The sequence below is a fragment of the Acanthaster planci genome, linkage group LG19 (assembly GCF_054643075.1).
Source record: "Acanthaster planci isolate LZ-2023a linkage group LG19, COTS_SCS, whole genome shotgun sequence".
NCBI lineage: Eukaryota > Metazoa > Echinodermata > Asteroidea > Valvatida > Acanthasteridae > Acanthaster > Acanthaster planci.
In genome coordinates this window covers 6,264,289-6,289,271 of record NC_141795.1, presented here as the reverse complement: position 1 = coordinate 6,289,271, position 24,983 = coordinate 6,264,289, and the positions used below count along the sequence as shown (strand labels likewise).

Below are 24,983 nucleotides of genomic sequence, written 5' to 3'. Positions count from 1 at the left end.
GTGGTTACAAGGTTAGCGCAGAATTTTTCTACTAGCACGGTTAGCGCAGAATGGAGATTGTAAATGTGGAATTCTGTGGTAAGCAGCACCAAGAAATTGGGCCCCGGTCGGGCATGCATGGCATGTACATGGTTATGTAGGTCTATCATTAACCATGGTCGGGGATGGTAAGATAAGAATGAAAGCATCATGCCTCTACTTTCATCATTAGGCCTAGTATCAACCCAATAAAGGTCAGTCACTGCAGAAGTGCTGAAAAGACATGAATTAGGACTGAGAAAAAGTTACAATTTTGCGACGAAATAGGCCTAGGCCTACTTGGAAAATCCTCTTGACTCCCGTAGACATGAGACTAGACTTTGCACATGACCGATGAAGGTTAAGTGGGAGTCAAATTACAATATTCTTCCCTGGACATGCTGGAGTGGGCCTGGAACAGTTAGGGTTGTCGACCAGACACGAGTTGAGTTTGCACTCACATTTTTTTGGCAACATCCGTCTCTCTGAACTGTTCTTTCACCATCTTGCTAGCTAGCTATGAGTTCGATGGATGTTTGTCACCTGGAAATGAAACGAAAACTGCTCAGTGTCTGGCTACGGCCAGTAACGCAGGAATATAAACTGGCGCATGTCAACCACGACGTTTCTCAACTTGTGGCAATTTGCAAACAAACGAGACTCTGTCCAAAGCCAGTAGTCTGGTAGCTACGGCTGCCATCTTGTCGCCGTTGGGACAGTGTGTAAACTAGTCGTAGCCACAGACGAGAGTGTCTATTTTGGAGTGGGTCTACTTAATACGATCCGAAGAAAGTATTAATTTATGTCACTTGAGGGCGCTGCGCAAAGCACAATTAAACTTGAGTAAATCCTTCATTGGCTTTAATGTGTTACCATACATTATGAAAAAATTGTACAAATTGTAAAGGAGCAACACGACACTGCCGCTGTTTTGTTGCCAACCTCGCTGTGCAGCCAGCGGCAAAGTACAAAATACTCAGGAAGTGACTACTTGTGAAACCAATGATACCCGACTTCTACAATTAAAAATCTACCAAAACATCAGTACTTTATCAGCATGCCAAACACTTTGTGTTTTATGTTGGCTTCTATCTCTGGAAGTGCCGCCCTACTTGTCGAGATCCTGACGTATTTTATCTCAGTATGATGACATATTACGGGCAATATGGCGACACCATGAAATGTTTTATCACAAGATGAAGACATCCTGTAATGGAAATGACAACATCCCGCGATAATATTTATCATGGGATGACGCATCGTAAAAGTGATATGATGACATCCTGTCAAAGGGTGCCTTGACAAACCCCCTTGGAAACAGGGAGCCAGAGGTGCTCGTGCAAAGCATCGTCCTCCTGTTGCCAAACATGATTATTAGATTGATAAAAATGTCTCACCACCTGTTACCAGACGTGAGGTAGACATCACACTTGGTGGATGTCTCTGGATGATGACATCCCGAGCTAATGGTTATCATCATCACAGGATGTCATCATCTAACTTTTACGATGCCGTCATCCTGTGATAAATTATCTTAGGATGTCGACATCTTGCTTTGAATATGTCGTCATCCCCAGAAAAACATGTCAGGATCTCAACATGTCGGATGGCACTTTCAGAGATCCATACTTTTGTATTCAATAAAAGTGACAAATAATTTCGGTTGGAATTTTCTACCTCACGGAAACGAAAGATCATGCCACTATGATGACCAATGCTGCAACTCCTCGTGCAAATTTAATAAATTGCCACTTTTGGACAGCGCCCTCATTTGATACAAAAATACCCTTTTTCGGATCCTTCCAATTCCACGGTTTGTACCACTGCTTGCTTTTACCCGCGCCGTTTTGACCCGACGGGCACCTGAAAAATGGCAGCTTCCTGGCAAACGGCACGTGTAATGCTCGCTTGTTGCAGAACAAACCGACTGTTTGGGGGAATCGCCAATACAAGCACCAGGTAAACCGATTAAAATGCTGGTTGGAAACGTGACGTCCAAAGCATTCTTGTGGGAAGCGAGCGTTGAGCTGGCGCGCGCTTGTGTGATCTGGGGCGGGGGAGGGGCGGCATCCTACTTTTCTTGCTGACAAAAGCAATACAGGAAGTCTAAATTAGCCAAAACATACATGTAGGGACCTGTTAATAGGTCTGTATTTTTGTAACCTAATTGAGGGGCAAACTTACAATTGGACTATTGGTATTGTAGAGTGTTTGTCTGCACACTTACCAAAGGAAGGGGGGCCTACCATTTGCCATGCCAAACATCTAACTTCTACGCCTACTGTGGACTTGATGGATGGAAAGTGAAGTAATAAGTCTGCCACAGATAGCTTCTGGTCACAGATAGCTTCTGGTCGATGGAAACCGTGCATTCAGATACAAGTTACTTGTATTACCCAGCTGAGCTTCATCTGTTCATATTCCAAAGCTTTTGAATGTCCAGAAAATTACTGATAACTGGGCAAGAGATTGATTGCCAAGTTGTGTCAATGCACACTAGTTTGATGGAAGATTTAGTGATTTAGGAGTTAGTTTTCTTTCTGTTAAACAGACTTGTCTGGAGATGTTTGGCATCACAAGGAGACTTGCCTCAGAAGCCTAAAAGACCAAGAGGCACCTTCATGCTCTTCAGTATGGAGAAACGTCAGCAAGTCATCAATGAAAATCCACGTAAACTTTTCAATCTTTACCTTACTTGATGCTGTGCATCACCAAAATATTTGGTTGACAAATGTGTATCCTGACCAAATGATATCTTTTGAAGTAATAAAAACCTTTATAGACTTTCTTTCTTTGCATTCAGATTTGAGCTTTCCAGAAATAGCTAAGGTGATTGGAAAGATGTGGAGGGAGCTTTCTGATGACGAGAAGGAGGTTATTTTAAAATTATAGTTTACTCATACTCAAGACTCAACACGTCTTGTCTGAAATTTATACTCAACTATCGGAGCTAAATTTCTAAGCATCTCGTAAACCTGAATTCAGACCTGCAAACCTGGCTGTACTCTTTCCTGAGGTCAGGCATCACCACACAATAGATTAAAAGGTATGTAAATGAGCCTTCAGTTCTTTCAAAATTGAATCTATTGCGTAGTAATGCCTGACCTCAGGAAGGAGTACGGCATGTTGGCAGGTCTGCGAATTCTGTGATGGAAATCAGGAGTCATTTGAGCTGTATGATGCTGTTTGCTTTTTAGTTTAATGCATGTGTGTTAATTGTATGTGTAATAATATGTTGTTTTTTTTTACCTAAGCTGGAACAAGACCTTGAATAACATGGTTATATCCATTCTATCAATCTAAGCCAAGCAGTGGAAGTAAAAAATTCCAGTGGATATGCTTGAGAAATATCAAGTTTTTCTAGATTAAATGGGTTGAACTTGATTTTGACAGTTCAATATCAGCTGGAGTGGCATTTGTTAAAAACTTTCTCTACAGCCTTACCGGTCCCAAGCCAGGGAAAATAGCGAAACCTATTTGGAGGAAATGGAGAACTTCAGAGCGAGCTTAACGGAAGAGGAAGAACAGATGCTTGAAGAGCAAGAAGAACAGGCCAAGAGCAACAAGGCAAAGAGAAGATACAAGCAGGTAATCAGGGGGGACCAAGTTGAGTTCACTTCCCAAGCTCCAACAGCAGTCCTAGAAGCCCCCAGCAGGGCCAAGAGAGGGCGCGATTTTCCAAGCAACAGAAGCTCTTTTGCTATGAACTCCATTTTGCCTGGTTCCCGGATGACTACAGTGAGATGCATGTGTTGCGTACGCTTCGCTACCACCAAAATGAACACTCTCGACTAGAATGGCTCTTTTCAACCAATGAGGGGGTGCTTCTGCTGAAGGTGGATACTGTTACGATTCTGATTTTTTGTACTTGCTTTGCATTCACGTTATTTGAATGGACTGTTGGTTTTTGTGTATTCTGTCGTTGCTTTAGGTGTTGAAGAAGCTTGAGAGACCAAAGCGTCCGCTACATGCCTACAGCATCTTTTTGGGGTCCAAGCTCAAACAGGCCTCTGGAAGCATCACCGTGAGTTTTAATTAATTGGTATCCAGTTGTGTGCAGGCTGCTCACTGATATCATACACAGGTAAAAATCACTCCTCCAAAGGTGAAAATGAAGAGTGCTGATATTTAGAGACTGTGGGTTACCATCTTCTGCATGCAGAACACAGTGGGCAGCATTGAGGGAACCAGTGAAGTGATTATCACATGCTACTGCTGTTAGGTTAAATAGCGCCCTCTACTTTAGCACAGAGTTCACCGGGGCTTGAAGATTCCATTGAGAAATGAAAATACATTTTGCTCAGTTTGTTTTCCTAATTGCAGGACAAGATGGCAGAAGTTAGCAAGGAATGGAAGGAAATGTCCGAGGAGGAGAAAGCGGTAAGTCGATTGACTTAGATTTTACCGCAACTTGACTTACTCATTTTGAACATAGTGGAAGAGTTCCTTGCAGTCTCTCCCATGTATCATTGATCCTATCTTGGAGTAGTCCTAAGTAACCTCTAATGTCTTCTCTTCATCATCTCCGCACCACTTCTCTTTAGAAATACTACGAATCCGCTGCTCAGGCAAAGGAAGATTACGAAGCTGCAATGGAGGAATGGGAAACTAAGATGATGGAGCAAGGCAACATATCTGTGATCAGAAAAAGCAAACAGCAACAAGACAGCGAGAAAGACAACAAACAACGGAGAAGGAAGACCGGTGACAGCGAAGAACCACCGTTTTGAAGCAGGTGTTGAAACGCCAATTGATACTGACTCCAAACTTAAGGACCTGCAAATGAATACAGAACCAGTACAGTTGTTAGTTCAGTACTAAAGCTTGTTCAGCTAAGAAAATAAAATTGTCAAGCTATGCGCGAAGATGAGGAACTGGTAGTAAAGTGTATTCACCAGTCAGGATCTGTTTGTAAAAGGTGCTTCATATTCACTGACAGTTGCCCTGGAAAGGAATGAGAAAGAAGAGTTTATGATTATGTCTTACCAGTTTTTGCACCGAGAATGAACGATGGGTTGAGTTAGATGACAGGCGAGGTGATGTCACTGAAGATGAAGTCGGAATGGGTGCGGTGATAAAATGGTATCATGACATTGAAGGGTTTGGTTAAGGAGGCAATTTCATTTGGTTGGACGGTGTAGGCTGCATAGAGAATTTTCACGACAAGATTCCAGTTTTTATCAAGGTGGACATTTTAAAATAAATGGGGAGGGGGAATGGGCGACTGAAAATAAAAATGTTTCACTTTCATGTGTTGATAAATTCTTTTCACAAAATCATTGAAAAAGAAGCTTGTGAATAATGCTAACACGAAGCCTCTTGTACCGTCGGTTGAATTGTTTATGTCGTTTCAAAATTTGGGGATGAGAGTAGTGGCCCCTTTGAAGCGGCAGCAATTTGTGATAAGGATTCACTCGGACACATGTACACCTTTTTTCAGAGACTCTGGACCTGGTGAGCCAAACATCACCCCTTTTTAATTCAAATGACTTCATGTATTTGGTAATGTTTCGTTGTGTGCTTTTAGTCAACCTTGGTTTTTAAATGCAGCAGAGACTGACAGCTAGTCTGGGTTTGCTCAAACAAGTAAGGGGTGACTTGGGGGGATCATCGACACTTAAGAAAAACCAAGCAGTTAAAGTCTTGAAAGGTTTTATTGCTTGCCTTATTCCATGAATTGTAAAGGTTGGGGCTAACCGTTCAGAAAGACCCTTTACAATAAACAGAAACTCGCCTGGTATCTCCTTAGCCAACAGGGCCGACGATTTCAAAAATCTGTTTACCTTAAACACGCCTATTAATCAAGCCTGCCTGAAAGTTAATTAATTTTGTATGTACATGTAATTATTTTCCATACGAAATGAATCGTAATACTTTCATCGTGGGAGATTCCTTAATAGCAGTTCAAATACGTCATTAAGGAAACCTGTGCGCATTATGGGCAATGCATTACATGCAGTGTACATGTAATGGATATGGTCACGTTACAATTGTCAGAAATTTGTGATAAGTTGCCGGTGTTATTCATTGTTATTAGTTTTTTCCTTATATGTTAAAATCGTCAATATTTTTCAAAATGTTGTTTCGTTATGTTTGGCCTTCAAAAAAAGAGAACAGAAAATTGTATGCATGTATGATGTATATTAAATGAGGAAATGGTGGCATTTTCTATTTTCATCTAAGGCCACTCTCAAATAGGCTTCAAGTAGGAAACGAGTTCAATAAATATAATCTTCAATAAAATGACATGTCTATTCTTGCTTTCAAAGTGCCACTCGCATAGCCCCGAAGTTGATCAAATATCAAAATCACAGGTGTTCACTTCACAGACGTCAGGAGTAAAATCTTTCCGTATGACACTTCAACACAAGTTACTAAGTAGACCCCGCGTTAATTTAGTCAAATAACGTATTACTGTCCGATCATGCATGAATTTAACTGGGCTTTCTGTGAGTGTGATACGTAACATGACTGAATTTTTTTCTGCTTTTTTTGGGGCCGAAAATGAATTGAAAGGAGTCTGGCGCCCTCTGAATTTCTAGTACATGCTGAACACAATCGAATATCAGGAACAGTAGAGGACACTGATCAGTAAGAGATGAGCTGTTCTCAGGCCTACCCAAAAAATTTCAACCATACCTGACGCGCTCGAACGACAGGCTCGGACCCCGAGGGTGGGGGTGTGTCGAACCCCCTGCTCTAAAAAACCCCAAACAAACACCAAACCCAAACTAAACCAAACGGGAAGACAAGAAATAATAAAAGTGCACCAATACTATTGTAAACAATGCATATCGTGTAAGTTTTCATCATTCTTTCCGCTTGGCCTTAAGGAATGAGACATTGAAAAAAACGTCTCCGGCCTAAAGCCCCTCACTGGAAAATTTCCTGGAGTCGCCCCTTATTTATCATGAATTATACCGCGCAAGCAAGATTTGAAAATGCTAAAATTGTGACAGACTGATCTGTTGAGGCGGGTTTGCATGCATCACATGGGAACGATGCGATGTTTGATGCAACGAAGTAATAAGAACATAGATAGAGTGGACATTAATTACAGTATCTATAGATTATGTTTTGAGAAAACAATCGAGAAATTCTAGAATAGTAAATACTCTACTGAAGTCTGTGTGAGTTCTTTTAATCCTCTGGAAAATCCAGTAAACCCCTCTGGATACAGAAACAAGTTCACAGTCCTTGTATTTTCAAATCTGTTATTCAGTATTCAGTGTATATGTTTTGTGAGATCCTTTTCATGTCCAAGCCTCGAAGACGTCGTGAATATTCCTGGATCTATTTATAGTTTGTTCCCTTTTCCCAATCGCACTATAGACGGGGTGTATTGTATCAATCACAGAGGGTGCGATATGAATGGGCAAAATGACAGGTCTGATAAGGACGATAGCCCCCTGTGGTTTCTATTTCATGCACTGTGACACTCAACATAATTAATGAAGTCCACTCATAATCTATTTCAGATAGGTGTATAATAGAGCGTTGCTAAGTAAGACCTGTTGGTACGCTTGACATGAGCTTGCCGTTATGCTGATTCGGTAACTTAGTTTGACCTGATTTTAAATTCATGTGTCCTCTACGGGACTTCAGGTCGCGGGTTCCCACAGTGCTTAAGTCCAAAGTAGCGGCGCCAACTTCATTCATTCCTCAAACTGACCTAATTGCAAGGGTTCACGTGGGGTTCACATCAGCGACAAAAGGAGTGAAGTCTTTCCGTACATAGTCACACAGAGGAACTTAATTTGTGGGCCTTTAATTGCAAATGGTCAGTGCAATAACCTATTGTCCTGTCTTGCACGCTTTTGACAAGACTTTGTGCCATGGTCTGCGTAGGGTTTCGATGGGAACACGGATTAACTCACTCATTCCAGACGATTTTTTTTGGGGGGGGGCTGTGTCCAAGGTAACTGGTGATAGTTGGCTTCATATTGTAACAGAGGGATAGTACAAAAGTCTACTTGTGTATCCCTGTGGAATAGGAGCCCTTACCATAAAAGTGGATGTCATGCACAACCTCTATAACCCAAACTGAGTGTGGTGATGGTCTACTTCACAGACATTGTTACTCGATCAAAGGATCAGGCCCAGTAAATTAAAAATAGTATCTCATCCGGGCTTTCTGAAAAAAAGGTTGGAGACTTTTTTCAAAATGGCCTACTTTCCAATAGAAGGTGGATGGTTTTGTCTGTGAATAATTTGCAGAACTTGTTTTGCTCCTAATGCATCGATCGAGTTTTTCGTTTTTTGATGTGCCGAGGCAGAGCAGCTTGGATGTTGTGCCACAACGCTGTTGGCCGGAAAGCGTCTAGACAAGTCGCCCGCCCGGGGCGGGAACCAGCGTAGCACTGCTTCATTGTAATAGTCATTATTATGCACATGTTTACCGTAATAGCGAACCGTGAGAACTAAAATTAAGAAGAAAATTTCTCCTTAACTTACGAATTAATAATAGGCAAACAAACAAATAAATACAAGTGTTTTTGACGTAGCAGGATTGTTCAGAAGTGCCCCTCGATGGATTCATGACATTTTCATCCTATTAAATTCACCTTTTCGGGTACGACAAACCTAATTTATTATTTTACTTGATCTAGCTTTGAACAAGGACATAGGTCGTTTTCTGCGTTGATCATTCCGTTCCACTAGCCAAAAGAGTACACGCATAAGTCACACCCTAAAAAGACGACCGAATTTCTGTGTTCAGCTAAACAGCAGTGCCCTCAACTTCACCAAACATGACAAATTATAAACTGGTGTATTTCAACGGCAGGGGTAGGGCAGAGAGTATCCGCTACATCTTTAAGCTTGCTGGGGTCAAATTTGAAGATCAACGCTTTGAAATGAGTGAATGGCCGGCTCTGAAACCAAGTAAGTTACTCATTAGAGCCTGGGCCGATTACGGGCATTAGTGTCCCGTAAGCCCTATGGAACCAATGTTTCATGCCCAGTTGTCGACCCCATGTACGTATCAGCACCGACTCTACAGTGTCAATATCTTATGCATTCGAGCTTTTCATTTTGCGCTGATGTCAAACTGGGATAAACTATGAAAAAGCTAGTTTGATCATTTCCCGAGATTGGAAATTGAGGGAGAGATGCTGAAACTTTTGTCGTCTTCGCGTGAATTTTTTTTTTTTTTTGGTGATACATGTACAACTACATTTTGTAGGTCCTCAACTTTTTCATGTTTTGTAGGCCTTAGGCAATGCGCCAACTGTGCCAACTGGACAAACCGACGGCCTGAGTGTGGTAGCTTTCTCTCTAGTAGGAGCTCGATACCTGAACTATTTGACCACCTACATGTACACCCACACCAGCGAACGTTCGGTAGTGCAATACGTACATCGAGGAATTTGTATACCCTGTTTAACTTTATTGTTCGCGCTACGCATACGTACGTACGCAGAGTTTGTGAAACTCTACGTGCCGCATACGCGCACTGTTTAAATGCCCTTCGGGAATAGTCTTTGTTAATCCGTGGATGCGAGAGGGCGTTAACAAAAAGGCCTGCTCAAATAGACCTTCAACTATACATGTACATGTATAATAAAACTCACTTAAGTTCACTGTGGTTCCACAATGGATGAAAATAAGTTGATCTAATAATTTAAATTCACTTCCTTTTTGATTATATGCTCCTCCATTGATTACCTTTACCGTTCATTTGTTTTGTTTTAAACATCGAGGAAATCAAATTGATCAAACGCAGCTTCAAAGTGTCGCATTTGGGGAACGCGGAATATATCCGAGGGCTCATGCGATCGTACAATAAATATGTTTGGGGGACACAAAGCGATTGAGGACCTTACAGTTTACACCCAAGGGAAGACTATACAGCTTGATTGTAAGTCAACGGAACATTTGGCCAAAGTGATCTACGCCTCGTAAAATTACGCATCTTTGGAAGGAAACTAAACTTGCTGAATACTGAAGCAATTATAGTTGATACAAACTGTCCAAACATACAGAATTGGTTTTATTCTATGACTTGTTTTCAGCCATCCCGACTTTCCAGCTTCCCATGTTAGAGATTGATGGCAAGAGGATCCTTCAGAGCAAGTCGATCATCATGCACCTGGCCAGGAAATATAGTAAGAAGCAACTCTTTCATCTCCAAGTGATAGCAGAAAAATGCTTCTCAAAGGCCCTTACGCGCTGACCATTTCAGGCGTCACTTGTTGAAAAAAAATTGCTTCAATTCTTACCGCTTAAGCGGACTTTTATAATTCGTGGTATCGTGACTGGTCGCTTTACAAACGCGGTTTTGTTGCGAATGAACCATAACATTGAGCTAGAAGTGATAAAAAGTTAAAGAATTTCTCTGTGGTTTCTGGTTGTACAGACAACTTATTGCAATTTCCTGCCGTTGCAGATCTTTATGGCAAGGATGAATTTGAAGGTATGTGCATCGATATGATCGTTGATACGGCTGACGATGTCGTACCGCCATGGGATCTTATCTTCTTCTCTACCACTGACGAAGAAAAGGTAAAACTCAGCGTAAACGAGAGCTTTACATGTCTATTTTGTAAGTGGTGTTAGCAGATAATCCTGAGTGCGATCGGTTTTCGTGCATATCCAGTACGTGAGGCAGTAGTACGTTGCCTCATGTGGAAACCTTCGGAATAATTTGGATTTACCTAGACGATGTCAGTAACTTTGAATGTCAAAATGAGCAAACATCCTATGACGTGACACGTAGCTCTGCGTCCATTCACTAGTTTGAATAAATGAAGTGCTATTTCCCTCACCACAGGCGAAACACACCAAGAACTTCCAGGAAGTTGAGATTCCTTTGATTTATTCGCGACTTGAGCGCCTACGAGCTCTTGAGCACATGCATGCCGGGGACTACTTCGTCGGAAACAAGGTAGTAACACATGTAAACTGAACTGATGTGAACTTGGCGAAACATCTAAAGGAAACTTCGCTGTTTTTTCTTAGCACAAACCAATTGTACATTTGAAAGTTATCTGGTCACAAATGTAGCCAATTATTGTCAAGAGTTTAGGACAGGTACTTTGAGGGGTAGGATTTGTAATCAAGAAAGGGTTTAATTAGACTAAAATGGCTGTGGGGCAGTTAGGGGGCCTGTGTAAAGAGAGAGGAAGGAACGAAAGCAATGACTGGCTTTCTGTAGATTCAAAAGGGACAAAACCCAAATGTTTGAACAAACTCTAAAGAGTAGACTGAAGGCAACTATAAGCAATTTTCAAAATGAAAATTATTCTGACTTCAATACCAGCAATGCATCATAAAAAGATTCAATTTTAACATCATATCCCGTTGCAAATGAGTCCTTGGAAACAAAATTCATGTATTCAACTCCCCCTAGAGTTCTTCTGCAGTGATAAGGGCCGTAAGCAACTGAACACGAACGCAAGAGTTTTCATTAAGCTCCGATAAGAATATGGTTTCACAGTGAAGATGTACTATGAGTGAACTTGGGAAAGGAAGACATTACGGACAAAACAATCTGCCTATAGACCCGCCTCTTACGTCGGCACGTGTTAGAATGGATTGTTGAATTGCACGCAATAGCGCACCTTTACACTTGGATACTTAGAGGCATGTTATTTATTTGCCAACAGTACAATCTTCCAAATCCTAAATAGAGGATTCTCGAAGGGATGCAATAAATATTTATGCCATGTCCATTTCAAAACATGATTTCAAAGTTACACTACACTTACTCCTCACATTTAACAAAGAAGTGGGCGAGGGGTATACATCATTAAATTAAACAGAGCACTTTTTCAAAAATGACTATTTGAAATGTATACGGGTTGAATTAACATTTTCTTTTAATTTCAGGATTACCATAGTTTAGGGTGCCTTTCATTTCATGCGAGAGTAATTCTAACATAATCAAGCAAAGATTCAAAGGGGTAAACAGTACTTGGATAAGTAAACGGCTTCAACAATTCTTATGCTGACGACAGTGTGATTTTTTCGGCACATGCAGTTGACTGCCGCTGACATCCATTTCATCTCCATGGTGGAGGTAGCCAACGTCTATTTCCCCGACTCCTTGGCCAAGTTTCCCAAGCTGAAGGCGGTTTTCGATCGAGTTACCTCTAACCCGATCATAGCCGAGTGGCGCAAGGCACGACCAGTCACACCCTGGTAATCACAGTGGGCCCCCTTCTTACAGCATCATTCCTACCAGATTCCCCGGTTGAATCGAAAGCAAGACTGCATCCGCAAGCTACGCTGGCAAGCAATGGCCACTTGAATGGTTCCAGACATTTAACTGCTTAGCAACCGACACTGTAGTGACGCATAGGAGAATATGTGTTGCGAGTATTTGTTTTGTCCAGTCAATGGCACGATTTAAAATTTCTAAGCGTCAGGTGGTTCTTGAATTGCTTTAAATTTGAGCTTTTAACTTTTATAGTTCCTAAGAAAAGAACATGAATAACCTCGGGGCATTTGTTTCTGTTTAAAAATTGAAAATGTTTCACTGGATCACCGACTGATCAGTTTAGCTTCTGCATTCTGGGAAACGATGCGTCGTTTCGATGTGACAAGTTCAAAAGAACGAAACTTGAAAGGGCATTTATATAGTTTTTTTTAGATAAGCTTTAAGACACGTTCGAAACATTCTAGAGCTGGTGAGTGTGTTGATTAAGTCTGTGTGGCAATTCCTTTAAGACATTGCAAAATGAATCAAGTCATTTAACAGAAAAATTTAAAGGAACCAGGAAATGAATTTTTCCTGGAATCACTTTTTGTGTATCTCTGTACTCTTCTTGCTTGTATAACGACTGTTTGACATCTTTTTTGAGTTACGTGAACTGAACAGTGGACTTTTTCAAACATTAAAAATTGACCAAGCATTTCTGGACAAGTGAGGGCGCTTTTTCTTTCATGTAAATCCAGGAAGACATGGCTCAGGTTGTATGTTTTCATGTTCAAATTGTGAACCCCAAATTTGGTATCTGGGAACATTTTTGTGAAAAGGATTTTTGCTAGACTATTACCTATACTTACACAGCAATAAATTGTCAAAGAAAGTGCTTTCATAGCAGTGATTAAAAAATATCTATAAAATTTTTCCGTGCACAGATCAGTGCAACGTTGAGATTCAGTGCCTAAGATGACACCATAGTTCTGCTCATGAATACTCAAATAGCATTAGCATAAAAACCAAAGAGCATTTAAATATGGGTTAAAATTGGAAAACAAAATGTAAAATAAGGGTAATTGAAACCAAAAGATGCAAGCTCAAGGGTTGTTTAGTAAAATAAAAACATTTCTATTTCCTGGTTCCTTTAGGTTTACAGGTCTATTTTAAAACCAGTTATTCAATGTTCAGTTTACATTTTACGTAGAATGGCAAGACTTAATGGCCTCGCAAAGGTTCAGTCAAATAAGTTATAGGCCCTGTCTTGCATGCTTTTGACCATACATTCTGCCCAGCTTTCGTCACGTGACTATTCACTGGCAATTGTAGTTTAACACATTAAACCACTCATTCGAGACGAATGGGGATCCGTCTCCAAGGTAACTGTTGACAATTGCCTTCATGTTGTGAAAGAGGGATAGAACAAAAAAGTCTCCCCATGTGTATCCCTGTGGAACAGGAGTTCTTACAATAAAAGTGGCTGTCATGCACAACCTCTATAACCCAAGACAACCGATCAACTTTGGTTGACCGGTTATCAGACATTGCTACTTGATCAAAGGATCTGACCAAATAAATAAAATAGTTTCTCATCCGGGCCTTCTGAAAAAGGGCTGGCGTTTTTTTCAAAATGGTCAACTTTCTAAGACGTTGGATGGTTTTGTCTGTGAATAATTTGTAGAACCCCTCTTATTACAAATGTATCAACTGCTTTTTTTCGATGTGTCGAGGCAGAGCTAAGAAAGTCCAATCGTGCCAACGGAGTATAAATTTTCAGCCTGACACAAATTCGTTTTAATTACTTGAGCCTCCAGATGGCGCTGTTCTACGTTGATTTCCATGTGATTTGAGGCAGGCATGCTCCATTCGTCTAATCGCATGGACGCATTCCACCAAATCATTGGGTGCATTCCACCAAATCATTGGGTGCATTCCACCAAATCATTGGATTTCTGAACAAATGTCCATTAATATTTTGTGATCCCACTTTTTTACAATAAGACATGCCATAATCGGGAAGGATCAAGAGATATTTCTATAAGTCACGAATTTGGGACTGGTAGTTTGTAGTTTGGGGTATTTCTTTCACAAAACAGCCCCATCCTGTTTACCTACTTTGAATCGAGGCAGGCGGCTTCCAAGCTGATGCGCATAGTTTTACTACTATTTTGGGGGTATCTTTGGGAAAAAGCGATTTTGGACGTTTTCCTGAAAACCGTCTATTTTTCGAAACGATGTAGGCATAATTATTTCAAAATGGCGAGGGGCATCACGACTGCATTTTAGGGGTGATCTTCCCGTGAAAAAATATCTTCAAAAGTTAAAATTAATGACAATTTGAGCAGAAAATGAAAAATCATAACATGGGCTTTAATTTTATGTGCGTCTTGAACGCCTGAGAAAATCGTGAATATTTTGCCTGATTTTTTGAAATTCAGTTATCACACTGTTGGCTGTGGCAGTTTAGTTACTGGCCTGCAACCATACGCGCGATATACTTAGTCTATTCGACTATCAACTCGAGTTTGTTATCTAATGACTTGCTGTGACGGAATAAAATCACAGTGTGAATAAAATCACAGTGTGAACCAAATTTAATTTCTTGAACATGGCTTGAAAGAAATGTAGCCAACTAATGAGCATAAGGATGGCCTTTAGTTCAGCGCTGACTTCACCTTTATTTGTTTCTAATACTTGGGAAAATTCCGGACGCAAGAATATCATGATTCGTTTTACAGGTACAGAGGAAATCAATGTATTTCACTGCTTGAAAAAGGCTACAGCCGCATTGGATACTGAATAACAAAAGAATTACATCAGACATCTTGTTTCCATCACAAAAGCTGAGCTGGCGTTCAGTGTTCGGCCCTGAACAAAAAAAGCAAATTTAAGCGGGGGGGGGGGAGTGACCATACGTGCTCGAGGGATGGTATTGTGATAAAGAAAGTGTTTAACTAGTTAATGGCTTTCGAGCAAGAGGAGCAAGACAAGTGACTGGCTTTGTGTAATGAATCTTAACAGTAGAGAAAAAACAAATGTTCCAACAAATTCTAACGGTATATAAAGTGAACTAAACTCAATTATATGAGCAACATTCAAAGTGAAAATTGGTAATTTAATGCTAGCAATACATCATAAAAAGAGACAATATTACAACTCGTGGCAAGTGTGTCCTGCCACACAAAATACTCAACTCACCGGAGTGTTCTTCCGCAGTAACAGGGCTCGTGAGCAGCTGAACACCAACGGAAGTGTAGGCTACGCGATAAAAATGTGCTTTTACAGTGAACATGACTGAACTCTAGAAAAGGGAGACACCACGGACAAAACAATCTGCTTAGACCTTCCTCTTACGTCGGCATGTGTTGGAATGAAGTGTTGAATTACGCGCTACAGCACGCCTTTACACTTGAATACGCAGAGATATGCCACTTATTTGTCAACAATACAGCCACCAGTCTTCGAGCTCCTATTTAATTCAGGGTTCTCCGAGAGGTGCAATGAATATTTATGCCATGTCCTTTCCAAACATGATTTCAAAGTTACACTAAACTTACTCAGCATATTTAGCAAAGAAGGGGCACGGGGTATGCATTAATAAACAGAGGACATTTTCATAATGACTTTTTGAAATGAACATGGTTAGAATTCAGCTTTTCTTTCAAAAATACTGTCGTTGTTTCGGGACCTACCTAACATACTTAGGCAAAGTTTAAAGATGTTTACAATACTAGGATAAGTAAAAGACTCGTGCATTCACCAATTCTTGTGCTGATGAATGTGTGATGATTTTTTTCGACACATGCAGTTGAGTGTCGCTGACATCCATTTTGTCTCCATGGTGGAGACAGCCGATGTTTATTTCCCCGACTCCTTGGCCAAGTTTCCCAAGCTGAAGGCGGTTTTCGATCGCGTTACCTCTCATCCGATCATAGCTGAGTGGCGCAAGGCACGACCAGTCACACCCTGGTAATCACAGTGGGCCCCTCCAGCATCATTCCTACCAGCTTCCCCGGTGAGACTGCACGAGCGAGTGCGCTCCGCTTGCAAGCCACGACTACTTGAATGTTTCTAGACCTTCAACTGCTTAGCAACCGACACTAAAGTGACGCAGAAGAGAATTTGTATTGCGAGTAATTGTTCGTCCAGTGAAATACATGGCTCGAAACATCTAAGCTGAAGTTGGTTCTTGAACTTCTTTGAATTTGAGAACTTTTGAGAAAACTTTTATCTTGTTTACCTAATAAAAATTTAAATAAGTACGGAGCATTGTTTTCTTTTAAAAAAATGAGCAGCATTCATAGTACCCTTGGTCAAGGCGTTGGTTATTCGTCGCAGCTCAGCGCCTGCGCAGCGCCCGCGCAGCGCGCACCTGCCAGGACGTCCTGGTTCAGCTGATTTGCATATTTGCTGATTTGCAGGTGTGCACTGCCATGCTGAACGCCTTGACCAAGGCTAAATTCTTAGAAACGATGCCTCGACGATTTCACAAGAACTTAGCTTGAATGGGCATGGTAAGACATAATTTAAACAACCAAGTCATTTCAAAATTAGGTTTACAGTCCCATTTTAAAACCGGATATTCAATTTTAAGTTTACGTTTTACGTAAAAGTCCTTTTTCTTCAGCGTGTGAACATAATTAAAAGCACTAAACACATACTTCTTGTCATGCTAAATGTCAGAAAGTAAACAGAGAAACAAAATGTAACTCTGGCTGTAATATAGGCCTAGTTAAAAAGAGTGAAATACTCAACTGGACTAATTTCTGTTTCAAACGTCACTGTTACTTGGCAACAATTTCTACGCTATCGCAAAATTCAACAGAAATTATCACTGATATCAGGTTGACAATAATTTACAAAACAGTTGACAAAAAGAAGATCGGCCCGTTTGAAATCTCGCTAGAAAATAGGCTTATCTCTTGACTTTAGCTATCAGCTAGAATATCAACTTTTAAACACAAACTCCTGGTGAGAAAGAGACTGCATGACGACAAAGATAATGATAGCATGTTTATTTGTCTCCACTGTAGCAATGTCACCTGACCGTAGGTGATAGCCCGTTTGCTTATCCAGCTCCATCGTGTAGGGCAAATTGAAGACGTCTCAGTAGACTGAATTTTCAGTGATACACGCAGTGTGGTATCCAGGCTTCACTTCATTCAGTGGTGCAACACTCACGCTAAAAAAGTAGTACCAAGCTCGACTTTAGGGCGCGCGTACCACCTGTGCGTATAAGCGAGGTGTCTTTGCAGTGAAGGATTTTAAATATATGATTGCCGAATTAGTCCATGATGTCTCACCTAGCTTGAATCTGTTTGATGGTTTGAAGGTTCAATAGTACAAACACTTAATGTTATACAGCCGAGGGTTTGTCTTATTAAAATGAAATAATTTTCGTCAACCCAAACATTTGGTGTACGATCGCCCGATGGTCTGTAGCTTGAAGATTAACTAGTCGGTGTTTAGGATTAAAATTAATCAATCCAATAAGGTTCTGAAGTCCATCATGACTGAAAGTTTATTAATTCCAACACGGCTTGGGTTCAAGCTCAGGTATCCAAACGTATATTGTGATTCCCTTAAATCTTATCGTCTTTTCGGATCAATGAACTTCATATTTTGAAAGACATTTTGCTTGACTTGAAACCAAAAGAATTACACGTATATGTCATTTCGATATTTATGTTTCTGCAAGAGAAAAGAAATTCATTTATTCATTCAAATTAAAAAATGACAGTGACATTGTCAATGTTTTATTTGGTAATTATAGGCAAATACCATAAAAAATCACCGAGGACTTCTTTCACTTTCTTTAAAACTTGAAAATTCAAATTTAAACTTCTCTGAAAGAAGAGGGATTTAGGAAAAAATAAATTGTAATAAGATCCTTGAGTAGACTTTAATGAAATACAGTGTTGCCCTTTCTTGTGCTAAAATTTCTCAGGCACAAAATATGTCCGCACAATTGTATTTGAAACGGTTCGAATGCTTTGAATAAAATGCATAAAGTGCAAAAGAAATTTGAAACCATTAATGTAATTTTCAGAATTGAATTTTAAAAGGAAAATTCACGTTTTGTGTAAGAGTAGACTACTGGTAGAGTTTAACACAGTCGGAAATGATAGTTGGTCGGTTCGTCTTTCTCTGGCACGTAGAGAACGGCTAAGCTCATCGTTTAGAACTATAAACAAACAAGGGGGAACATTAGCAATATACATTTGTTAAACTGGTTTTAGGTTGAGATGTACAGTTCACAAGCTACAGTACGCTGACCGTTGAGGGGAAACCATGAAGGTCAGACATGCAAAGAAGAGAAGTTTAGTCGGAAGAAATAGCAGAGAACGGTTCCCAACAGAGGAAAACGTATCTTTTCCTTCATATGCAACCGCAGCTAAGTTAAAAATTGCCATTCTAACATTAATGAACGAACAGTCCTTCCAGACAGTATGAGTTTACGGGGGACACTTACATTGACATAAAGAAGTCGGTTAGGAGTGCCTTTGGTATCGGTGATGACGTCTTTGGTAGCATCGTTTAGTATGGCGTTCTTCACCGATGAGGGCGTGGCACTGCTACCTTGCTTACCGAAGTAAAGAGCTGCCGCACCTGTAAATGTAAACGGTAAAGGTCGATAATACACGGACTGGTTGTGACAAAGCACAATATTGTTGGACTGCAAAAAGTACCGGTATTAACAATTCAGCACCCTTTTAAATCTTGGAAGAATAGGTTAGAGTCAGAGAACAAGGATATTCAACATCTCTTTGATGCAAAAATACCCCAACATTTACAGCCTGCTGTAATTTCAAACAAATCTGACGGGAGAACCCGATTTTAATTCAAAGCCCATCGTACCTGTCACATGAGGACAAGCCATTGAGGTGCCAGTCTTGATTGCAACATCGTAATTGATAGTCTTGCTGTAGCCAGCGCTCAGGATGCCCACGCCGGGCGCGAAGATATCGACGCACGAGCCCCAATTTGAGAAGTATGCTCGCTCGTCTATGTCGTCCGAAGCTGCTGTAACAATGAGCTGAAGTGCAAAGATAATAAATTAACACACTGGGTACCGGTAAATTGCCATTATTTTAACTGTCGTTCTGGTGATCAGCAGACCGGCGTTGACTTTCACAAGGCATATTTAATATTGGTCATGGAACTTTGGCGTCACATGGCACGGTTATACCGTCGAGTGAAAAATAGCTAAATGAAGTCATCTATGCTACTCGCAAAACATGAAAGAGTGCGTGCATTACATATAGTGTGACTATTACCCACTACTTCAACATTTTCTCATCTGTTACTGAACTGTATAGCTAGAGAATGCTTCTTTGAAAACTCACGTTGTTGCCATTTTGTGGATGTACATTACAGGTGTCGTCATTGTCATTGCCCGCAGCGTAAGACACGAGGTAGCCGTTATTCCAGAGGTTATTGACAGCAGTGGTGATAGAAGGGGCGTTGCTGAAACCACCGATAGATACAGACACAACTCCGCCTTTACCACCATCGTGTGAAAGCACAGCGTTAAATCCTTGAATGAAAAGAACACCATGTTTTCATGAAGGAACCAGCTTCATCCGAACTGCTTGCCGCATAGATACTGTTACCATGTGCACCCTAATTAACAATCGAAATTTCAAGTTTTCTTTTATAAGTATGCTCTCTCCCTAAATTGGCGACGGACTTACCATCAATAATCGTGCCCAACGGGCACAATGGACTGCACACCTTAACACTGAAAATATTAGCCTCACGAGCCAGCCCAAAGTAGTTACCCGCTGCCGTGCCGGCGCAGTGAGTTCCATGGCCGTGGTCGTCTTCCTTCCCGTAAATCACAGAGGCTCTCCCGCCAAAGGCCGTGTGGTCGGTTTGGACCCCGGTATCCACGATGTAAACATTCACCCCCTTTCCTTGGACTAACAGATAAGGTAAAAGGTCCATTCAATGGAAAGGGAAACCAGGGACATCGGACAAGGTATGGTCAATGCGTTTCACAGAAGTGGTGCCACAGCAAAGTGCTACCCGTTTCAGACAAAGAGGAAAGCAGAATTTCACTTTTTATCCTGAGCAAAAAATTAGAAAATTTCTCGAAACTGTTTCGCCTTAGAAGCAGGTAAAGGTGATCTCTTTCGTCAATGTATTTGCAATGCATCGCCTATGTCCGGCAGGGAACGAGAGCTAAGACAAACTCTCGATGTCAACCCAGCCCGCTACGGTTGTCTTCACCAATTTGATATGTCAAAATATTACTCTGTTCTTTTTTCCCATAGGGTTTTTTGCCCATCCGTGATCAGTATTTTTTATAATGCCTTTGATTATTTAAATGTTCACATGATATTTCAGTGGTCTGTATTTGTAAATATTAATGTTTGTCGTTTTTGTCAATTTTACTTCTCGTCGTGCGTTTCTATTTTTTTAAATTAATTTGTAATGGTCGCAGGGCGCCAATGGAAACCAGTTTGTAATTGTTTGGGAATACCCTGGTAAAGAAATGGAATAAATAAATAAATAAACCTGCACACGAGTTCATTAGAGTGGCAGTAGCTGCTACCCATAGAGTCTTGAGTAATGTCAAGCCAAGGTCAAGTAAATGGACATGCCCTCGTTTGCTTGATTTCCCTATACATATTTTCAACAAAGGTTCAATCTGCTTCATTGGTAAAAAAGCAACTTCGATACTTTGTTTACCATACAGCTAATTTTTTGGAGCTAATTATTGTATTCGTATTCGTCAAAATAAAGATTTCAATTCGGCTTTTCTTCCACTCAAATACTCTTGATGGCCGATTCCATAAAACCTCTCTCACTGGGAGCAATAAACCGCTAAAGATAGCTCACTAAAAAGATGCATTGATTTTCTTTGTAATAAATAATCAAAGTTTGGATATCATTTTAATCTCTCTTTCCCGTTTTTAGGCTTAACTCACCGCTGGGATTGTAGGTATAATAATAATCCCTTCCCGAGCGACTGTCAATACGGTCGAGGCCCCATGGCGGGTTGGACTGAGTGGCAGCAAGTGTAGCGATTTTGTTTTGTTCGATATACTCGATGCCGTCAATGGAGCGGATCTACAGCAGATTGGCGGTAAAGAAATTCAGCTACATGTGATTTTTACTTTAAGGCTTATGAGCGATCAACGTTCCACAGGAATTTGTTTCGTACATTATTGTGAACATCCGTGTTGATGGCAGATTGCAACTGCACGCGCACTTCCATTACTAGTACTGAGGTAATGTCTCCTACCAAGACTAACATGTTCTCGCTCACGACTTATGTAAATAAGCACACGATGTGATAGTTTCCAACATCCAATTTAAATGGCAAAAAGACCCAAGCATTTATGATACCTCTTCAAGAAGGAATGCTGGGATCTTCATTGTAAGCACAGGCATGAGATTACGAATCTTAGTCATTGCAGGAGTTGGGAGACGCATTCTGGAGAACCGGCTGATAATGTCCTCCGCAACCTGGTCCAGCTGGTCGGAATCCTACAATGGGAAACAAAATACGAAAGCACAAATTCTTGTGCCACTTGACATACGGCAAAGGTGACGTGGCAAGCCAATGGGCTACTGCAGTCTAAAAAATGTGGCTTAAGCTGAATTGTAACCCTCACCATGCATGAGCAATGGTCCTTTTGCGACCAGGGTTAATGCCTCGGAGGGGGGACAATAATGTTTTTGTAACCTTTGCAGTCGAAGAAGGTAGAGGTAATAAGTGTCCAAGTAGAAAGTCCATTTATTGGTTACACAATGATTTCAGATGATGACTGCCTCTGTTTGGCTGGACTAACCTTGATTTTAATGATCCAGCTGTCCGGAACAGAACGTTGATTGGATCGGTAGATCAGAGCAAGATCAGCTTGGGCCAGAGCCACGCACAGCAACAGCAGCAGAAACTTCATGATTGTAAGGGCAGAGAACCGTATGTCAAAAAACCAACGTCTAGGATAAAAGACAGAAAAAAATGGCTTACGGTTCTGATTTAAATTCCGAAATAATGAAGAAATGTTTTCCCCTTGCATGTAAAATTTTGCAACTGTCTCGCAAGAAATCGTCTGGCATGACAAGTGGCACAAATAAACAGAGGCCAAACAGAACCATAGGGCGGACTCAATGCAATATCGATGTATTAACAAAGGCCCAGACTTGCCTGAGCTCTTACAAATGCGGTTAATGCTTGTAGGTGCGTGAACATCGGTATATAATAGTGACCACAACACTGGTATCAATGTGAGCCAACTTCGGAAAGACATATGGTAGAGATACTTAAATGCAAATGAAGATTTATCTAACTCTGGGTACACACTGTGTTTCCAATATCTGGAGACGTGTAGATAACGTGCGAAAAAAGGTCATGTTTATGCATACAAAACTTCTAAAAAGAAATAGGCACGTAGGCTATCACTTGAGTTATTCCATGACACAACAGATGGAGTAAAACTTCACAGGAACTTGGTTATGATAAGGTTCAAAAACATGGAACTAAATACTCAACTTGACTTCCGTTTGAGTCACTGTTACAAATCAATTGAAACTATTAATATATTTGTTTGACAAACAACTTGTAAAATAGTAATTAACAAAATGCTCGACCTGTTTAAGATCCCGCAAGTAAGTTGGTTTCTTTCTTGACCCCGACTATCAGTTATAATACAGAATCGTACTGCTTATAAAATCTAGTTTCAAGACTTTGTTCGTTTTTTGTGACTGTTATGAATTTTTGTCTTTCAAGTTTACTCCGTGAAAGAATAGTTTCAAAGAAGAGGAATATCTGTAACCCTATTTTTGATTTGACAAGCGACATTTGCTGCAAACGTCATTGATACAATTGAAAAAAGATTGTTTTGAGGGAAATCTGCATATTTCTCCAGTTTTCCTGAGCAAAAACCTATTACGATAAAAAAAACTAAAGAATATAAACAACTTGTTAAATGACTCTTATATGAGCAAAATGTCCTGTTGAAGAGAAAGGTAATTTTTTTGTGTTTTTCACACATCCAACGACTTCAACGGCGCACACATGTACATTTGGTTATTTTGTTTTGTGCATCGCCCTCGCGTATCACGATTGAACAACCCCACATTATATCTACGTTGATTCTCGGTAAGGCCTTCACGACGATATTTTCGTGCTGTCATCACTAACTTCAGGTTCCTGAACTTTTAGCAAGTGCTGACCCTGGATGAATAAACTTAAAGCTCAAGGCAGAAAGAAATGACGACAGAAACAAGGAAATAATACAGTTTTTAAGTATCTATACCAAATTAGACTATTACCAATATTTACAAAGATCTCGAGTCTTGAATCAAACTTCTCAACTTCAATATTTGTTACGAGATTCAGGTTTTCCTCAACAATTTCAATTTATCCAGCTTGATGAGGAACTAACAATTTTCTGTAAGTATATGCCATTATGCAAATCCTCACTTGCACCAAACTGTAGATATCAAGCTCAGTATTGTCAAAAATATATTTGGATTCGGTGTGAAGGATACACTTCATTCATAATGTTATTTCAAGAACCTAAATTCTTTGTTGAGAAGAAAACGATCAGAATCAAATTCCTTAAACCTTTTAATTTTCAGGAGATGGAAAATCAGGGAAACATAGAACTAACCTTAATTTCTTCATCTTCATCTTAGCTCTTGGAATGTGTGGTATACAGCACCGATAAGGTAATTTTTGTCGTTGCCGGGACAAATGTTTTTGGCGCTTAATTTGCCAAACTGGCGAATCAGGCCAATCGGTGAAAGCTTCCATCGATTTGCCTACGGCACCCTGCTGCATCAGGCGTCTTTAGGCAAATTAACACCGGTCTCTGTCACACTAAGCTCCACTCTCATGCACTCAAAATATTCGCTGCGTTTTCCTTTTCGATCAGAGAATGTTCCGATCACAGTAAATGCACACACAACCCTTTTCGACTAATAGTAACATTTTTTCACACAATGTTAACAATGACATTAACAAATGGACACCAATTACCATGTAATGGTAAGACAAGAAACTTACGTTATACGACGACAGGCATTCAGACAGGTTGAACGCTGCCTACGTCTTCATTTGGAATGGCTGGAACAAAACTACCGCAAAATCACGTGTACACGATTGCTCCAAAACGTTTGGCACGATCTATTTTGTATTCCGGGGGTAGCAAGATAGTTGTAGTGCGCATAATACTTGTAAATAGGCCTAAAGGGGTGGACCGAAGGGGGGGGGACTTGTTACACGCGCTAAGGTTGCATGTCCTGCCTTAATACTGTATGCTTTAATCAAAAGCAAGCTGGAAATTTACAACAACTGTCTTGAATACGGACGATTTTCAATAGTGCGCCTCCAAGAGTTTGCCACGCTTTGGCCAATCACGATGTGCGAAATCTGTTGACCCAAAGTGCGTTTGGAAAGGGCCGCTTCCGCGCATTGTGATTGGCCAACGCATCACACACTCTTAGAGGCGCACTATTGGGAATCGCCCGTCTTGGGAACTTGAGTAGTCAAGGTGGTTATACAGTAATGGTGGTAGTACCCAGTTATGTTTGCCATACAGTTTTGCCATCAGCATTAATGGCCCAACCACAGGAAACCACTTTAAGTCCGAAATTTTAAACATGGAGACGTCCAGAAATTGGGCACCAATTCAGTTGGAGTGTTCCCAAGGGGATACACACGAAGAAAATATCAGGAACTCTCTAAATACTGAAGACTGTGGGCTTTGTTATTAAGTGGCCAGTATTTATTATAGGGCCCCAATGCAGGAAATGTCGCCTTGCGTCGTCTGCTAGCGTAATTCGAGAGCTGCACAGTGAAGGCCAA

The 24,983-nt window shown here is 40.6% G+C and overlaps 4 protein-coding genes across 8 annotated transcripts in view; 2 read left to right on the top strand and 2 right to left on the bottom strand.

Moving 5' to 3' along the window:
• polr3a (RNA polymerase III subunit A) overlaps window positions 1–15,594 on the bottom strand; it is a 38,354-nt gene extending 22,760 nt beyond the window's left edge. Inside the window, exons 1-2 of one of the 3 annotated variants that reach the window (XM_087129888.1) lie at window positions 15,359–15,594; window positions 480–561 (exon numbers count right to left, since the gene is read on the bottom strand). In XM_087129888.1, coding sequence (XP_086986014.1) covers window positions 480–523 — 44 coding nt within the window. In that variant the 5' untranslated portion in view covers window positions 524–561; window positions 15,359–15,594. Of the gene's footprint in view, window positions 1–479; window positions 751–4,438; window positions 4,517–15,358 lie in introns of those variants that run through there. The other 2 variants (XM_087129889.1, XM_087129887.1) reach the window with 2 other exon arrangements.
• On the top strand, window positions 1,818–6,261 carry LOC110980427 (transcription factor A, mitochondrial-like). The gene is made up of 7 exons (XM_022237089.2): window positions 1,818–1,977; window positions 2,570–2,688; window positions 2,822–2,892; window positions 3,457–3,606; window positions 3,950–4,042; window positions 4,342–4,398; window positions 4,563–6,261. Exons 1-7 carry the CDS (start codon window positions 1,889–1,891, stop codon window positions 4,746–4,748), a joined length of 765 nt encoding a protein of 254 aa, XP_022092781.2. The 5' UTR covers window positions 1,818–1,888; the 3' UTR covers window positions 4,749–6,261.
• On the top strand, window positions 8,658–13,543 carry LOC110980428 (hematopoietic prostaglandin D synthase-like). The gene is made up of 5 exons (XM_022237090.2): window positions 8,658–8,901; window positions 10,032–10,124; window positions 10,406–10,521; window positions 10,790–10,903; window positions 11,999–13,543. The coding sequence occupies exons 1-5, from the start codon at window positions 8,769–8,771 to the stop codon at window positions 12,161–12,163; spliced, it is 621 nt and encodes a 206-aa protein (XP_022092782.2). The 5' UTR covers window positions 8,658–8,768; the 3' UTR covers window positions 12,164–13,543.
• Window positions 15,595–17,842: 2,248 nt separating the features above from the next.
• Window positions 17,843–24,274, bottom strand: LOC110980471 (uncharacterized). Of its 3 annotated transcripts, none has more exons than XM_022237169.2 (9): window positions 24,183–24,274; window positions 21,961–22,111; window positions 21,515–21,655; window positions 21,094–21,235; window positions 19,855–20,082; window positions 19,507–19,697; window positions 19,019–19,196; window positions 18,633–18,769; window positions 17,843–18,344 (listed from the first exon to the last, which is right to left on the bottom strand). In XM_022237169.2, exons 2-9 carry the CDS (start codon window positions 22,069–22,071, stop codon window positions 18,339–18,341), a joined length of 1,134 nt encoding a protein of 377 aa, XP_022092861.2. In that variant the 5' UTR covers window positions 22,072–22,111; window positions 24,183–24,274; the 3' UTR covers window positions 17,843–18,338. The 3 variants fall into 3 exon arrangements, with proteins under 3 accessions (XP_022092861.2, XP_086986017.1, XP_086986016.1); XM_087129891.1 differs by lacking the exon at window positions 24,183–24,274 and adding an exon at window positions 22,320–22,343; XM_087129890.1 differs by lacking the exon at window positions 24,183–24,274 and having other exon boundaries at window positions 21,961–22,348.
• Between the last annotated feature and the right edge of the window lie 709 nt (window positions 24,275–24,983).

Coding starts and splice junctions, on each gene's coding strand:
- LOC110980427 (XM_022237089.2), top strand. CDS start 1,889: ATGGCAGCTTCCTGGCAAACGGCACGTGTAATGCTCGCTTGTTGCAGA. Junction 3,607..3,949: donor CAAAGAGAAGATACAAGCAG/GTAATCAGGGGG, acceptor TCGTTGCTTTAG/GTGTTGAAGAAGCTTGAGAG. Junction 4,399..4,562: donor TGTCCGAGGAGGAGAAAGCG/GTAAGTCGATTG, acceptor ACTTCTCTTTAG/AAATACTACGAATCCGCTGC.
- LOC110980428 (XM_022237090.2), top strand. CDS start 8,769: ATGACAAATTATAAACTGGTGTATTTCAACGGCAGGGGTAGGGCAGAG. Junction 10,125..10,405: donor GCACCTGGCCAGGAAATATA/GTAAGAAGCAAC, acceptor CTGCCGTTGCAG/ATCTTTATGGCAAGGATGAA. Junction 10,904..11,998: donor ACTACTTCGTCGGAAACAAG/GTAGTAACACAT, acceptor CGGCACATGCAG/TTGACTGCCGCTGACATCCA.
- LOC110980471 (XM_087129890.1), bottom strand. CDS start 22,191: ATGCAAGGGGAAAACATTTCTTCATTATTTCGGAATTTAAATCAGAAC. Junction 21,656..21,960: donor GCTGGATCATTAAAATCAAG/GTTAGTCCAGCC, acceptor TTCCCATTGTAG/GATTCCGACCAGCTGGACCA. Junction 19,197..19,506: donor ATCCACAAAATGGCAACAAC/GTGAGTTTTCAA, acceptor TTTGCACTTCAG/CTCATTGTTACAGCAGCTTC.